The 14709-nt window shown below is 32.3% G+C and overlaps 3 protein-coding genes across 3 annotated transcripts; all 3 read right to left on the reverse strand.

Annotated features, from left to right (window-relative positions):
* Positions 1–4207: 4207 nt before the first annotated feature.
* Positions 4208–4812, reverse strand: LOC145058994 (histone H3.2). The gene has a single exon (XM_079006864.1). The coding sequence runs from the start codon at positions 4726–4728 to the stop codon at positions 4318–4320; it is 411 nt and encodes a 136-aa protein (XP_078862990.1). The 5' UTR covers positions 4729–4812; the 3' UTR covers positions 4208–4317.
* A 647-nt stretch (positions 4813–5459) lies between these two features.
* Positions 5460–8411, reverse strand: LOC145059874 (uncharacterized). Its single transcript, XM_079007642.1, has 4 exons — positions 7472–8411; positions 7253–7330; positions 6463–7122; positions 5460–6268 (listed from the first exon to the last, which is right to left on the reverse strand). The coding sequence occupies exons 1-4, from the start codon at positions 8409–8411 to the stop codon at positions 5460–5462; spliced, it is 2487 nt and encodes an 828-aa protein (XP_078863768.1).
* Positions 8412–12388: 3977 nt separating this feature from the next.
* Positions 12389–13007, reverse strand: LOC145058996 (histone H3.2). The gene has a single exon (XM_079006865.1). It carries the CDS (start codon positions 12925–12927, stop codon positions 12517–12519), a length of 411 nt encoding a protein of 136 aa, XP_078862991.1. The 5' UTR covers positions 12928–13007; the 3' UTR covers positions 12389–12516.
* Positions 13008–14709: the final 1702 nt, after the last annotated feature.

Genomic DNA, 14709 nt, shown 5'->3' on the forward strand with positions numbered 1-14709 from the left:
ACTTAGATCATTAAGTTTCATGAACACATAAGATTTTGTTTTATTTCTGTTGCCAAGATCATGTGTTTAGATGCTTATAAAACCTAACAAAAATGACTTTGTTATTATTCCCAAACTTATACAAATTAGTTATGGCATTGGACACCTATTTCCAACATTATTGACATCAAACAACATAAATATCGATTGGTTGTTAAAGGTTATTCACAAAATACAATATTTATTACAAGGAAACATTTTCAATTGTTTATAAAATTAATTCCTTGGGATCGTAATGGCCTTTGTAGCTCATTTTGATTTAGTGCTACATCAAATAGACATCAAATGGTTATTCTAACAATTATATACACATAGATGTATACATGATCTAACTAATAAGCTTAATTTCTTAGGGTCAAGGACATCTAGTGTCTAAACTCAAGAAATCATTATATAAGCTAAATGACGTTTCGTGTCAATGGTATCTAACGTTCAACGAAGTGGTGAACAATAACAACTTGATTAAAAACCAGCGAGATCAATGTATATACCTCAAGATCGGTATGAGAAACTTTATTGTACTTATATTCATAGATGGAATCCTCTTAGAGAGTAATCACATTGATATGATACATGAATCAAATCACTTTCTATCATATGACCTCAATATGAAAGATCTTGCTAAAGCCTTGTATAGTATAAGCCTAAAAATGCATCGAGATATAACACAAAGTATTTCAACATGCTGTCACTATGGGTTTAACACTAGATCTAGTATAATGTAACTATAGCATAATGCCTTAATGGAATTTTTAACTTTAGTTATTCAAGTACTTGATTCTTATTACTTTATAATATGCAATTTGTTTATATTATTAACATGTTCACACTTACTTTATATACAAACAAATGTATTGCGTTACCATTTAATATTAAAGTCACTTGGCTTAAACTAATCGTAAGTTTCATATGAAGGAACTGTTGGAAAATTGGTTTTCTCCATTTTTGAACATGAAATTCAAACCTTAAACCACTATCAAATGAATAAATGATTATATGTTTGTGTTCTCCTCCATGATACCTTCGTTTTGGTATATCACATGTCCAAAACGAATTTGATAAATGAAAAAATAATCCTTGAAATGAGGGTGTTGGAAGAAATAATAAATAATTTTAATGTGGTTTTAGTTAATCCTACATTGGTGGGAGAATGAAAAGAAAATGAATATATAAGTACAAAGGCTTCTAAGATTTGTAAGACCTGAACTTGTGTGTTAAATTGCATCCTACGAGTACGTGTGCACAACCAGTTGACCAAAAAAAGTTCAGGGACTTTTTTATAAATATTTTTTTTCCATAATAGAAAATATTAATTATGATTTCAGTTACAAAGTCATATTAATCACAAATCAATATTTACAAAATTTATGCCTAGATGAAGGTTATGGAATTATGATGTATAAATATAGACAAGTAAGACATACAAGAATGCTAAAGAAACCTTTAATCTTTTACTTCTTTCTATCATTTTCCTTACTACTAGAAAGGTAATATCCAAACCTAAAATGTTCAGGTGGTCTAAAGAACCATTTCTAACTTTTGTATCTTGGGAAACAAATACTCGATAGTGGACGAATTTGTTTTAAGGATAATGTTTTAAATATATGTCTCAATTTTCTGTTTTTTTGTTTGCTTTCGTATATTTCCGTAATATTATTCCTACAACATCAAGGTATGATCAGTGAGGGTCTAGTGTCTAAAAAGACAAGTTAAACTGCACTTTTCCTCTTTTGTTGTTAATATGAAATAGACAAAATTGCAAAAAATGGTCTATGTGGTTGTCAAAATTCTGACGTTTTGGTCGAAAAAATTTTGGTGGTGCATCAGTGGTCCAATTTCGAATATCTTATGCGGTTCTGGTCCCTATAGTTGGAATTGTTATGTGTTTTTGGTCCAGACCCAACATGAAATGATGAATATGCCCTTTGATAATTCTTTTTTATTATTTATTTTTTTATTGCTATTTTCATTAAAAATAATAAAAATAAAGTAACACTATCCCCTCTTATTTCTCTTCTCTCTCTCTCTCTCTCTCTCTCTCTCTCTCTCTCCAAACATCACCACTCAGTTTTGATTTAGGGATTTTGAAGATTGCTTCCAAAAATTTAACTAAGAATCACCGATGGAACACCTGTTTTCCTCCTCGAACACCACTATTATCATCACGGTAACCAAAAAACACCACAACGAAAACCATCCTTCTTTCTTCATCTCCAAGAAAACACCACCAACGGAAACCTTCTTCCTTCGTCGGTGGTTCTGATCTACATTTTTGGTGTTCGTCGTCAGAAAATGGAAAAGGAGAACAGAAAGAAAAAGAAGATGAAAAGGAAGAGAACGGTTACAGGGGTTGTGTTGGAGTTCAGGTGCTCACTGGAGTTTTGGTATTCACCGGATGTCTTGGTTTTGGATGAAACACACGTCGCCTATTATGATTTTTGATGAAAAAATAACATTCCCCTATAAAGAAGTCTCCTATGTTTTTCCTGTGAAAATGGCGGGTGCCGGAGGTGGTTTCAGGCGAAATGGCAGCCGAGGATAGTGGTTCCGGACAAATGAGGGTTGCACCAGTTATAGAGGTGGAGTTGGTGATAAGTGGGTTTTATGATAAAGATGAAAGAGTAGCGGGTTATTTATTTATTTTGTTTAAGATGAAAAAAAATATATAAATTAAAGTATTACAACAATTAAAAAAAAATAGTAAAATAAATTATAAGGGTATACAAGTAATTTCAAGTGTATAGGGACCAAAATCACTAAAAAGATCCAAAATTGGAACACTGATGCACCACCAAACTTTTTTGGACAAAAAATGTAGAATTTTGACAACCAGAGAGATCATTTTTGCAATTTTGTCTATGAAATAAGATGGAAGTAACTTGGCCAAGATAATAAAACATTATACAAATAGTCACCGGACCAAGTGTGGTAAAATATTAAAAAATAAATTATTAGTGTGACATTAGAAGTATTAGGTAACGTTAATCGTATTTTAGGCACATAATGTTTTATACCATTATGTTTGCCAAAGTAAGATATTAAGTCCTGAAACTTTCAATTGTGTAGTATAATGAATATGAAATAAGTCTAGAAATTAAATGACTAATATAGTGGTTCTATAAGGCCATGAGGTATGGTTACGCGTTTAAGGGCCGACACATCATCTCAATCGATACTTCACTACATGTTTACTAACAATAGGGGTGATGTTCACTAGTGAACAACTAGTGAACAAAGAGAGAGAGAGAGAGAGAGAGAGAGAGAGAAAAGCAAGAGATAGAGAGAAGTTTGGTAAATGAAATTCTATTGGTTGTAACCACCAGTGAACCATGTCATTCTGCGTCACATTCACCAGGGAGGGGGGCGGTGTTCACGCGTAAATACCCCCCTCCACGTCACCCTTTACGCGTCAAAAAAGCTTCGATACCCAGTGGCGGCGTAATGATCTATCCATCAAAAACTTCATCAATCAATTTTATAGGAACCCAAAAGAATCAAATATGGCATCAACTTTAATACCATTGAAGATATCAATCCTTCAAAATAAGTACTCTTCTCTTTTGATTTTTTGATTTAATGTTTATCAATTAATTAAGAAATCAATCCTACGATTATGTCTTATACCATATAACAAAACCTGCAAAACCACCCCTAACATGTAAAGATAGCCGTGTTGATACGTTTCACCAAAATTTAATGGTTAGCCCAAACTTTAAAAAAAATGTTATTTTTTTAATTAGTCTTATAATTTTAGAACAGTACCTCCCCTTAGTACCAATTTTGTTGTTGTAATCCATACAACTAACAAAACCCAAAAATGATGACATTCAAAAAGCGAATGAATCCGACTTCATCTATGTACAAAACATTTTGCAAGAACAATAAATTTAAGATTATTGCACCAATCGAAGACATCACATTTATTTTCATGGAAAAAAAGGGAAATAATATATTTTCGTCAAAATTAAAATGTACCAATAAAAAACAAAATTTATGTTGGAACAAATATTCAGCAGTGGTCAAATTATACTAAATGGATTATTCGCTTAAAAGTTTCATATGATTAACACGATTGTTGAAATAAGAACCGATGATGGATTGCTTGATTACAGTTGATGTATACATCTAAATGTTTACGAATGACAATGTAATTTAAGTAAGTCGTATATCATCACCAAATTCGACTTTTCATTCAATATATTATAAGATTTTAACAAACTCACAGAGATCAACATCAAACTAATCTAGATCAACATGCCAACATCAAAAATCAAAAGTCTAAGCCCTCTCTCCACGAATCCTACGAGCAAGCTGCATATCCTTCGGCATAATGGTGACCCTTTTAGCATGAATCGCACAAAGATTTGTGTCTTCAAAGAGCCCAACAAGGTAAGCTTCGGAAGCTTCCTGGAGAGCAGCCACGGCGGAGCTCTGGAATCGCAGATCGGTCTTGAAATCTTGAGCGATTTCCCTCACAAGTCTCTGGAAGGGAAGTTTCCTGATCAAAAGCTCAGTGCTCTTCTGGTACTTTCTGATCTCTCTCAATGCGACTGTTCCAGGCCTGAATCTGTGTGGCTTCTTCACTCCGCCGGTGGCCGGAGCTGACTTCCTTGCTGCCTTGGTTGCCAACTGCTTCCTTGGAGCCTTTCCTCCGGTGGATTTCCTTGCCGTCTGCTTGGTACGAGCCATTTGAATGTGATAAGAGAAGAGGGAAGAATTAACGATGTTCTTGAAGGATTGTTGTTCGATTGATTGCGTGTTTTGGATCTAGAGTTTTTGGGGTTTATATAATGCATAGATTTGGGGAAATTAGCGGGGGAAAGTTCATAATTGCGATTTGCGAAAGCATTTGGGTGTGAATTCGGACCGCTGATAAACTATACACGATGGCAATCCGTGTGATATGTCTGACAACCAATGAGATCTCCGGAATTGGGATGTCAGATTATCGAAATATTCCCAAAATGTCGGTAAAAATATCAAATAAGACTCGATAATTAATTATGTAATTATATATATATTTTTTTACCAAAATCATGTTTTTTCTAAAATTAAAAAGATATTAAGTCTATAGGGTGTGTCATTTTATTTTACCACGGAATCAGTCATTTTATTGAATGACTAGGTTATAATCAGTGGACACCACGGATGAGAAAATTAAAAATAATTTTATTTATAATAATACTTAATAATTGAATAATCATAATAAAATTTTTAATTAGTAATAAATATAGATGTTTTATCAGTTATATGATAATGAAATAATGATTCGTTAAAGTTACGAAAGCATAGTGGTTTTAATATCCGATCGACAATCTGCATTTGTAGATATGTTAGAAAAATATTATTTTTGTAGAATTGAATTAAAATTTAAACAAAACAAAAAAAATTGATATAAACAATAAAATTATACAAAGTTTTTATAAATTTCTAATAACTTCTTTATACACAACGTTGGATGTTTTATTTGATAGTCTACCATCCTTATCTAAAATTAACAATTTTAATCCTTCTCTACTTTGAACTCTAGATAAAGCAACGTACAATTGGCCATGTGTGAAAACAGGATCCTTGAGAAACAAACCAACATTTGATAAAGATTGTCCTTGGCTCTTATTAATTGTCATTACAAAACATACAGCCAACGGAAATTGTCTTCTTTGAAATTTGAACGGGATTTTGTTTTCAGTAGGAGTTAAAGACATTCTTGGAATAAAAGTTCGGTTTCCAATATTACTTCCAGATATGATAACTGCCTCAATAACACGTTTTCCCAAAGATTTGATATGTAGTCTAGTGTCATTGCATAAGCCATTTTTCTGATCAATGTTTCTCAACAACATAACTGGAACACCGACTTTTAAAATGAGATTATGATTTGGCAGACCTGAGACTTTAAGACCATTTAAAACATCAGGTGAGTATAAGTTTGCATCAAACTGATCATGAACAAACTCAGATCGACAGAGGCTATCTGAACTTAAATATTCTTTTTGCTCTCCTGGAATCAATTTTAGCAACCGATCATTTATTTCTTGGACAACTTCATTCTTGGGAGCAAGTATTGCTCTTTCTTGAAAATAACCCGCAATGTTGAAGTTTTCACGAATCGAAGGATATACAAAATTGATTAATGAACCAATAGGATCACATGGATCATTAATGAGAATATCTTCTGGAATATCAACAATTGCTTCGCCATCATTTGGACCGCCAAGATTATCTTCTCCTATGTCCAATAGTCAGTTTGAAAACCCCCTTATTTGATAAACAACAGATGGGTCGCTTCCAACAGTTAACCTCATTTTTTTGTTAATTTATGAACTTTGCATTGTTGCCATAGATACGAAGAACTCAAAGAAGCGTTAACAATGTTTTGTCTACTGCCACCCAGAACAACAGGTAGAATTTGTCTGAAATCACCTCCAAAAACAACCACATTCCCTCCAAATGGAATATTTGAGTTTATTGGATCGACAAATCGTAATATATCCTTCAAAGTTCGATCTAAAGCTTCAAATGCATGCTTGTGTACCATGGGTGCTTCATCCCAAATGATCAATGAGGCTTTTCTTACTAAACTCGCAAGATCACTCTTTGGGTTTATTCTACAAAAAGTATCCTCGGTAAGATTTATGGGAATTATAAATCGAGAGTGTGTTGTCCTGCCTCCAGTCAACAATAATGAAGCAATCCCACTTGAAGCAACATTTAAAACAATCTCACCTTGAGATCTAATTGCTGCAGAAATTGTCTTCCAAAGAAATGTCTTACCCGTTCCACCATAACCATAAATAAAGAATAAACCTCCCTTATTATTTTTAACCGTAGCCATGATATCAAGAAAAATGTTGCGTTGCTCGTCAGTTAATGAAACAAAGAGTCGATCAAACTCATTCTTCAAGTTTGGTATGTCATAATCTAGTTCCTCGGCTATCAAACGATTGTTTGAAGATGAAACTAAATTAGCATCTGGGTAAGGCATCCTTCTATAGTTCTTGAGACTGGAATTGTTTCGGAGTAAAATTTGTTCTATCTCAAACAAAGTCAAGTTTTTAATTCGATCTTCGTTTAGTGACAAACCTGAACAAACAATACTATATTACTTACAACATATTAAAAAAGGTATTAAGTGGGACGTAAAATGTAATTGACTGTGTATTGGAAATTTATATGATATATTTTTAATAATAATGTAATAAACATATAATACCTGGAGACTTTAATTTCTTTTGTTGAGTATAAAAAATTCCATCTGATAGGTATTCCCATGTGTTTTCCCACACAATCTCTGGTTTACACAAAATACTGGACAATAGCATCGTAGCAAATAAGAAACGTAGATAAAAACCAGATCCAAAAAGACTTGCTTCTTTAATTGCTTCGATGTATTATTTGTCATCATCCAAAAGGCCTAGATTATAGCATGCACCTTTAAAAGAAGAACACATTTCACCATTGACCGTGCGAATTTCTTCGAATGATTTTGGACCTTTCACTTTATTTAAAAGAATTCTTAAAAAATATGTCTCGCCAAGCTTAGGTGAAACCGAGTGAATTCTACCAATAGAATATCCAACTTCCCTTGGCTTCCAAATTTGAAGTTTAGGTTTCCAAACAAACTTTGTAGGAAATTCAACATATGTAAGTTTCCGTGCTTCTTTATTGGTTTCGTTACACTTCATCCAAGATATGAACATTGAAGAAGCAACTGAAGGTCGGTCAAGAACATCTTCAATATCATCGTCTGCCTCATATATAACTTGTTGTTGACCAGGCAGATGAAAAGGTATTCTAATCACAGTAGGATACCTATAATGAACATCATATTTAAAAATCCGCCATGATGCTTCACATGCAGATATATATCTACAATCATAGTATTCTTTGATTTCATCCACTGCATCATTGTTATCAGAATCATCATTGCTTTGCACCATAGCAACAGTCGCTCTATCAGGACCCTTGTTTATATATTTAAATAAATACTTTATAGAGGATCCTTGATTGCACCATTCAACATTAATGTGTGCCTGATATCTTTTCAACAAATATTTGTTGTATGGAACAACATTTCTGTTTTCTAACTGAACACCAGATTTTTCAACAAAATTTCCATCATTTATTCTCCTATATAAGGGTAAACCATCTGAATCAACTGAAGTATGATTACAGAAACTCTTTGGAAAGTTTTTAGAACACTTTCTGTCCACCATGCATGGGCAATTCAAATTTTCAGTTCCACATGGACCGTGAATCATGAACTCCCTGACAAGTGAATACAATTCTGGATCTTCATCGATATTTGGAATCTCAGCATAAATAATCGGGTCAATATATTCAACTGTAGGAAGCTTGCAGTCAGAATGCATAAATAGACATATATGGCCTATGAGTCAGACCTCTTTTTTGAAATTCAATCGTATAAACCAATGCATGTAAAAATATACAAATAGGATAGACGTTAGCAGCTAAAGAAGGTGTGTGTGTGTGTGTATATATATATATATATATATATATATATATATATATATATATATATTAAAGTATAAGTTTAAATACCTGCTTGAACCTTGCCAAAAATTTGATTTTCCCATAAATCTTTAATAAATGCATCCAACTTCATCTTAAATAACCTACATAATATATCCGGTCTATCTTCTGGATGAAGTGGAGTGTCCTTAAGAAACCTTTGAACTTCTGGCCATTTTGGATTACACGTAAAGGTTATGAAAAAACCAGGATATCCAAACCATTTACATAGCGACATGGCATCCAAATAGTTTTGCATCATATAATGTGCACCACCGGTAAATGAAGAAGGTAAGATCACACGTTGCCCAACGTTCGAAATATTTGTACTCCCACGTGCTTGGTGATTACGCAGATTCTCATAAGACTCACATCTAAGAATTTTTTGTTGCTTACGTATGAAAAATAATCGCTCACTTTCGATCATTGTATAACCATCAACCAAAAATTGTTGGAATAACCTTTTTGCATTAAGAAGTAGTGAGAAGGATTGATCTCTATCTTGAATTCTGTAAGCGAAAAATTCTCTCATTGTACAGGTCGGGCGCTTGCTGTTACTTGAAGATGTAATACCTCTATGAAGGATGTCAACTCTGTAACCATCATCGCCGTATGGAAATAGTAATGAATACTGAAGAGCAAGGTAAGAAGGATGTAATTCACTTATACGCTTTAGTAATCTCGATGAGGTTTCAACAATGATGTCTCTTTTTTCAATTGAATCACAGATGTCACCGACAATTAAAGCGGCTACCTCAGAAGAAGTTGGTAAGTTATACGTCCTTCCATCTTGTTCTCTTTTTCCGATTAATCTTAACTTCAAATTAGCACCAGGATTATCATGAAGACTGTCTCTTACCATCCTATAAGACTTGACCAACGCATTGTTTGAATCTAACATATCCTTCAAAAATTCTATAATTTAGAGATCATATGATCTTGAACTTGATGTACAAGCGCTCGTTGGTCTACTGAAAATATCATAGAAAATTATTTAATGTTAGTTAAAAAAGACAAATGAACTGAAATTATTTTTTAGATGAAGATTATAAAAATATACCCAATACTTGTCGATCTATTTGAAACCTCGTTCTCCGTATCATATATGTATAACTGACAGAATTTTGGTCGTGATCCACCTGTAGGTAAAAGACTTCCCATACTATGATAATTTTGACCGCTAAGTCTGAATATGTATGGTGCGTTGCCTGAGTTGATGGATGAATCAACTTTGCCTCCCATGGATGTAAATGAAAACATTGAATTGTAACGTCGAATGTTCTTCATGAAGTGTTTGCTTTTAGAATCTACGGAACGGTAAAGATTTTTGTAAGATGACGGTGCTTCTTTTAAGGGTGGTAACTCAACTTTTCCGTAACCACAACATAAAGAATAAGACGTATTGCCTTTTTTTTTGTCCTCTAAGAGATTCATCTGGCCATAATTTTGCATGACAAATTTGACATATTACAATCTCGTCTCCATGATCCAAGTAATCTATTGAATGAAAAAAAATATAAAAATGTAAAAAATATATATAAATTAGATTATTAAATAAATTTAAATAATATTAAAACTATTAGAATTATGATCACCTTTTGATATACCCCGAAACTTATCTTTGACAATATGATCATGATTACTTTCTTCCTCTAATGTCAAGTCAAAAACAGGTATCGAGGATATATCTGGAGTCTTCCTTTTTAATTGATGTTTTCCTCTTGGTAACTTGATTGATGAAGAATTCTGAATTATTGTTGAACGATTACCGGATGTCGTGGCATTCACAAACATTGAATTGTGTTTGTTAATAGATATTGGTGTTTGGAGGTTATTATTGAATATATAATTGTCTGGTAAAATAAAAATACAAATCAAAACGTTAGCAATTGGTATGATTTATATAAATGTAAATCATATATTTCTAAGTTTGTGTATTTATAAATGCATACCGTTTGAAATGTTAGAAAAGGGAGTTCTAACATTTATATCTGTTGAAGGAGAATTATGAGTTATTGTGGAACGATTGGTGGATGTCGTGCAAATGACAAACACTGAATTATGTAAATTAATAGACAGTGGTGTTTGAACTTTATTGTTCAAATTATAGTTGCCTGAAAAAATTAAAATACAAATTAGAACATTAGAAATTGTTATGAGTTATATAAATGTGAAACATATATTTTTAAATTCGTATATATAGAAATCTGTACCATTTGAAGTATGATGAATACTTGTATGTTGATATACACAAGATTTGACTGAGTTTATATTTTCTTTATCTAAGGTAACGTCTGTATAGTTACCCGTAGATATTAATCTAACACGATGACCGTAGACATCTGTTATATAATTAGAAAAAATGGTTAGTAATAATAAAAAAATATTAATTATTATAAATACACTAATATTAATTATGTAATTATACTTTTTTTTTTTACCAAAATCATGTTTTTTCTAAAATTAAAAAGATATTAAGTCTATAGGGTGTGTCATTTTATTTTACTACGGAATCACTTTATGTTGCACAGTCATTTTATTGAATGATTTTCCTCCAAAATAAAAACTTTGAAAAAAATATATTATTTTATTTTTGGAAAAAACATATATCCTGAGATTACATCTTTACACTGAGAAAGTATTCATGTATTGCGAAATGTATTATTTTTGTTGATATATAAGTTTTTCTATGGCATGAAAATGAATATTTTGCAATATAAAGGCAATCAATAGGTCTATGCTCAAATATGCGGTTATTTAGTGTGAGGATTTAATATTATAATTATTTTAATGATTTTCTTTTTATGTTTTTTTAACTACTAATTGATTATTTTTTGGTAAGATATAAATTTATGCACCTAATAAAATAGGTGTGTGAACCAACAGTATAAAGAAACATTATACATAAAAAAAATTCATGAAATGCAAAAATAACATCATAGAGTAATAATTCTAGAATGTTTTCATATTGTCATGAAATACAAAAATAACATCATAGAGTAGTATGATCTTATGTATACTTCATACCTAAAATCTTACAAACAAATTTCAATATAAATATTTTGATAAGATCTTCCACTTTGATCCAATCTCACAATACATTTTGCAAAACTTAAAACAATTTTAGATAAGAACTCAATCTTGAACCTAAATTTAGTTGATTTTAGGGCAATGAATGTGTTACTAAAGTTTTCCATTGTTCAAAAACCATAGATTTCGCTACATCTTTGTAAAATATGATTCCCATGTTAGAAGAATTATGTTGAAATACCTATTGTCTGAGTTTTGGCATTACCTTCAACGAGACATAATGTCAATGCAAAGCTACAAAATCATCATCATTACAAGCTATTTGCAATGATGAAAACTTAGGTTTCACTACTTCCAATCAATTTCTCGATAAAGTTTCAATTTACAATGGATAAAATTATTATAGACTTTTATAAGCAATATACACGTGCATATAGATGGACACTTTTCAGTTTTCAATTTTTCACCATAGTTTATTAACAACCTCACTCATGTAAAATAAATTACAGATGGAGGTGAATTTTCTCAAGAATATCAGCTATACAAAATTCAATCAAAATGAGCAACTTATTTAAATGTATATCTCATTGATTAACGACTATAGAACCATCAATAAGAACAAAGAAAAAAATACACATCCAACTGAAATACTAATTCAACCACTCCAAATCCATAAACAAAGCTACCATTGAACCATATTGGCAGACGCTTAAGAGCATACAAATTCTAGAGGCAATGTTTACGATGAACAAAAAAAGGAGAATTTACCAAATTGGCAACACGAAAATGCAAATTAAGTAGGTAATTTTTCATAACCAAGTTGGATTTTTCATTGGGTATAACCATATTGAAACAAAACACATACATCAACAGCAAACTAGTCGAGATCTACATTCTAACATTAGAAATAAAAGTCTAAGCCCTTTCACCTCGAATCCTACGAGCGAGCTGCATATCCTTTGGCATGATGGTGACTCTCTTAGCATGAATAGCGCAAAGATTTGTGTCTTCGAAGAGCCCAACAAGGTAAGCTTCGGAAGCCTCCTGGAGAGCAGCCACGGCGGAGCTCTGGAAACGCAGATCGGTCTTGAAATCTTGGGCGATCTCCCTGACGAGCCTCTGGAACGGAAGTTTCCTGATCAAAAGCTCAGTGCTCTTCTGGTACTTTCTGATCTCTCTCAATGCGACTGTTCCAGGCCTGAATCTGTGTGGTTTCTTCACTCCGCCGGTGGCCGGTGCCGACTTCCTTGCTGCCTTGGTTGCCAACTGCTTCCTTGGAGCCTTTCCTCCGGTGGATTTCCTTGCCGTCTGCTTGGTACGAGCCATTTGAATGTGATAAGAGAAGAGGAAAGAATTAACGATGTTCTTGAAGATTTGTTTTTCGATTGATTGCGTGCTTTGGATCTAGAGTTTTGGGGGTTTATATAATGCATAGATTTGGGGAAATTAGCGGGGGAAAGTTCAAAATTGCGATTTGCGAAAGCGTGAATTTGGACCGCTGATAAACTATACAAGATGGCAATCCGTGTGATATGTCTAACAACCAATGAGAACTCCGGAATGGGGATGTCAAATTATTGAAATATTCCCTAAATGGCGGTAAAAATATCAAATAGGACTCGATCATTATATATATATATATATATATATATATATATATATATATATATATATATATATATATATATATATATATATACGCAAATCATGTTTTTTTCTATAATAAAAAAGATACTAAATAATATTGGGCTATTGATTAAAGAGAAAACTACAAAACAGAAATAGATGGAGGTTTTAACAATATAAACATTTTGGTTATTTTTATTGTATTTACATAAAATAATCAACTTGTTCTCACTTAGTTACGGAATCACCTTATGCTGCACAATGATTTATTGAATGATCTTCATCCAAAATAAAATCTTTGGAGAAAAAATTGTTATTTTTATTTTTGAAAAAAAAAACATATATTCTTGAAATTACATCTTTAGAATGAGAAATTTTTCATGTGTTGAGAAATGTTTTATTTTTGTTGATATATAAGTTTTTCTATGTATAAAATTTTTTGCAAAATAAAGTGATTTCAATAGATTTATGCCCAAACATGTTGTTGTTTAGTGTAAGGATTTAATATTTTAATTATATTTGTGATTTTCTTTTTATTGTTTTTATTTTTGAACTACTAGTTGATTGTTTTGTAGAAATATATAGATTTGTGAAGAGAACAAGACTCATGTGTGAATTAACTGAAAAACAGTTGGTTAATGAAGTAATCAGTGTGGTATGTGCAGTTTTACAAGGAGACCAAGCATCATCTTGGTTTCAGAAACTATATGCTAGATTGCACTTGCTTTTCAGCATACATAGCATCTTTATTCTTACTTGGATAACATAGTATACTTTGATTGCTCAATATGTGAATCCAATGGCTGCATGATTCAAAATGAAACTCTTTAAAATGAGTTTTTTTTAAAGAACTTTCTGCTAATTTAAGACAAATTGGGTATCTTTTAGTTAAAGGTTTTTACACCTCCCATTTATGCCCTTCTTAAACTGTTATTGTAGAATATATCTTTTAGACAAATTGGGTTTTTTTTAAAGAACTTTCTGCTGGTGGTGCTGCTGGTGGCTATGATTACTACAACTAGCAACAAGCTCCCCAAACCCAACCACCTGGCGGCACCGTGGCGACAGCAGACGGGTCTGGTTACGGAATAAACTGCTAAATTATTGGGCAGAAAATAGCATGTATTAAAAGACTTGTACATGTGCTTTAAACACTTTAAAATTTGGTTATTTTTATTAAAAAATCATCACATGGTTCTTGCAAACCGTGACAAGGAAGAAGAATGACAAACACCCCACAGTTGTATAATTTTTCTCGGTACCGACTACCGAGCCCCAAGCCTTCCAACAATGACAAAAACCATTCAAACACCAACAGGGCTAGGAGTCAGCTCCTGGAAACTCATCTGGCAAAGTTGCTTAAACAAAAAATGGAAATCTTCACAAAAGTCCAACACACACAGGTAGGTACTACTCTAGATAAAAATATCCAGTTCATCAAACTGATAATTAATGAACATTGCAGGAATCTGTTGTGATGAG

The sequence above is a fragment of the Lactuca serriola genome, chromosome 6 (assembly GCF_051521515.1).
Source record: "Lactuca serriola cultivar US96UC23 chromosome 6, Lser_US96UC23_V15, whole genome shotgun sequence".
Taxonomy (NCBI): domain Eukaryota; kingdom Viridiplantae; phylum Streptophyta; class Magnoliopsida; order Asterales; family Asteraceae; genus Lactuca; species Lactuca serriola.

Excerpts from the sequence above, each read along its gene's own strand:
- LOC145058994 (XM_079006864.1), bottom strand. The coding sequence starts at position 4,728 with ATGGCTCGTACCAAGCAGACGGCAAGGAAATCCACCGGAGGAAAGGCT.
- LOC145059874 (XM_079007642.1), bottom strand. The coding sequence starts at position 8,411 with ATGCATTCTGACTGCAAGCTTCCTACAGTTGAATATATTGACCCGATT. Across the intron at positions 7,331-7,471 it reads AATGTGTTCTTCTTTTAAAG|AGATTGTGTGGGAAAACACA; the intron begins GTGCATGCTATA and ends TGTGTAAACCAG. Across the intron at positions 7,123-7,252 it reads AAAGAAATTAAAGTCTCCAG|GTTTGTCACTAAACGAAGAT; the intron begins GTATTATATGTT and ends TTGTTTGTTCAG.
- LOC145058996 (XM_079006865.1), bottom strand. The coding sequence starts at position 12,927 with ATGGCTCGTACCAAGCAGACGGCAAGGAAATCCACCGGAGGAAAGGCT.